The sequence below is a fragment of a genome (assembly GCF_019968955.1).
Source record: "MAG: Porospora cf. gigantea A chromosome Unknown PgA_NODE_3207_length_2787_cov_519.785, whole genome shotgun sequence".
Classification (NCBI taxonomy): Eukaryota; Apicomplexa; class Conoidasida; order Eugregarinorida; family Porosporidae; genus Porospora; species Porospora cf. gigantea A.
In genome coordinates, this window is record NW_027151611.1 from 1 (window position 1) to 2,787 (window position 2,787).

Here is a 2,787-nt window from a genome sequence, read left to right on the forward strand (position 1 = left end):
AAGCACCACGCTGATGAGGAGAATACCTCGTCCAGCTATGATACCTCGAGTGAGAGCTCCACGAGCTAAGTGTCAATAAGGATGCCACATCCTGACGAGGACTGCCCTTCTGAGGATCCCCTACAAGCCCTTGAGTGAGTAGTTGCAGGGAGATGCAAGAAGGTGCATTCTATGTGTCTAGTGTTATTTGTTCAAAAACTTGTGAAGTGTACTTCAGCCGTATTTCAGACAAAACCGTCTAACCCGAATGATCTCCCCACTGTGTGAGCCAATCTCTGGGACAGGTGAACATGAGAAGGTATCAGAACTCATGAGAAATGCACTTCAGCCTTTGTCTCAGCTCAGTCTGCCTCCTTTGTCTCACGTCGGAAATGTAGGTCAAGGGTGGGGAGTACCCGTAAAACACCCCCCACAATTTGTGTCGGCGCGGGTCCGCATCCGGCTCAGAAGTTCATCCCAGACGGGCTTGAACCGCCGACTTTGCGGCACGCTGTAACCAACTGAGCTAGCACGGATCCTTAACTGAGCTATGGGATCCTTAACTGAGCTATGGGATCCTTAACTGACTAACAACAGGGCAAGCATGGATTGATTGATTGTGGCGTGTACACATGCCGGTACCTGGGATCGAACGGGGGACAGTCAGATCTTCTGTGACGCTGCCGACTGAGCTAGAATGGCACTGTGGTGGCCTCTGTAAAGGACTCGAAATGGTTTCACCATAGCGTCACAGAAGTGCTGGCATGCCACAGTGGCGATGTGAGCTCTGTGTCTCACGACAGGGGGCAAGCGTGGATTGACTGTGGTGTCTTCAACTCAAGTATTCTTGTAGTGCTGAGCCTAATTCGCATACGGCCATTCTGGGTAGCCAAGATCGCACCACCAGTAGGTAAGACAATTTTCGGAATACACTGTTTGCACATGGCGCTATCAAGACTAACCGGTTTGCTTCACCAATGCACCAATGATTCCGCCCAGAACGACAATTTCAAAATCCACTATCGCCGCCTTCTGAAGATCGAAGAGGTTCTGCATCGGCAGCAGCGCGAGAAGCAGGTGCTGCTGCAACAAATATCCCAGGACTTGTCTGCAAGTGAAAATGAGGATGTGTCGGATGACTCGCCCAAACCCATCACGTCGACCAAGCTGATTGAAGACCCGCAGCTCCCACAATGTCCACGTTGTGGGTGGACTGCAAACGACCTCCCTATCCCTATGCCCTCGTGTTCGACGACACTGGATGCGTGCCGGGATCCTGGCGATTGGCACGTTCGGAGGTACCGGCAACGTAACAAGCAGAGATGGGCTGCCGCTTTGGTGGATTGCGTCGAGTTTCCACCTCCAGAGGACGTTGCCGACCTGTATGCGTCAGGTTCTGTTGACATTCATTACGATGCGGTTACTGTTACTGCTCTGAAGGAGCTGGATGCGATTCAAGCTGATGAGAGTGAGTCGCCCTGCGGGTCTGCCCACTCTTCCAAGGAGGTTCCTGCCCACAAGACTGCAGCGCTGAGACAATTCAACGACACCATGTTGCCGGTGCAGCTCGAGGCGCAGCACAACGCGCAAGCCCAACTGCTGCAGGATGCTTCTTCCGCGTCACCAAACCCCGTCCCAACCATACCACCCACACCACCCACAGATACTAGTGATACCGAGGCCATGGACATCTGCCAAATTGACTTCGCTACGTGCCCCAAAGAGATCGTGGACTGCCTGAAGGAGTTTTTCTGCCTGAAGCCTAAAGGACTGAACACAAGGAGAATTCTCTCTGACATACAGACATACCTGAACGACCCGACCAATTATGTCTCCACGACAGACCTGACGCAAAAACGCGCAGCGGTCCGAGGTCCCGAGGTTTGGAGGACAGCCATCCGCGAGAACGAAGTCCTGTGGGAACGGCTGCTTCTGTTCGAGGACGTCGCTCTGGAGGAGATAAAGAGATTTTTGGTACATTCACTGAACGAGCGCATCGGGAACGCAAGTCTGAAGAGATTTTTGGAGCAGGAGGGCGTTCACTTTGCGACACCAAACTGAACAAATCAGGACATTTCTAGTAGATGTTGTCGTCTTTTTTGAACAAGCTATGGGGAGATCTGCCTTCCTCGTTTGGCTACACAATTGGGGATCAACTGTCAGTTGATTGTGCGCTCTTCACCGCATACGATGGACGCGCCAAGAGTGACAACTCCCGCGTCACGATCTTGTGGTACGACAAGAAGGACTCCGAACGTCTCGAGGATGCCGAGAACTACTTCTCACTCTCCAAGTCTCTCCGCCATCCATCCATTCTGAAGGTCCTGGACACTGCAGATGTAGCCTCTGGCTACTACATCGCGACTGAGTCAGCAGTACCCCTGGTAGACTACAAGCACCTGAATTTGAGCTTAACGCGCGACTTGTCTTGGCACGCATACAAACTTCTTGATGGCCTCTGCTTCCTTCAACAAGACGCACATCGCTCGCATTGCTCTATCTCGCCTTACACGTCAATTTTCGTAACCGAGGAGGGCTCATGGAAACTGGGTGGCTGGCACCTGTGCCGGAGCCTTGATCAAAGGTCTTCCATCCTCGATCTGAAGCATGACATTGCTGCGCGCCCCTGGCTCGCTGCTTGCCTGGACTACCTTCCCGACTCGGCGGTTGCGCCAGCGTATATTGCTGACAGGCTGGGACTTGCCGCAGTACTCTTATGGGCTCATAACATGAGGGAGGGGCACGCCACAGGTCTACGACTCCCTTCAGCTAAGAACACAAGCAGCTGTTCAGATCTGTTCCGGTCTT

General features: G+C 52.9%; 1 protein-coding gene across 1 annotated transcript; it reads left to right on the top strand.

Annotated features, from left to right (window-relative positions):
- Window positions 1-921: 921 nt before the first annotated feature.
- KVP18_000076 (uncharacterized protein) lies at window positions 922-2,040 on the top strand (the record flags this gene model as incomplete). Its single annotated transcript, XM_067949908.1, has 1 exon — window positions 922-2,040. The coding sequence occupies one exon, from the start codon at window positions 922-924 to the stop codon at window positions 2,038-2,040; it is 1,119 nt and encodes a 372-aa protein (XP_067809835.1).
- Between the last annotated feature and the right edge of the window lie 747 nt (window positions 2,041-2,787).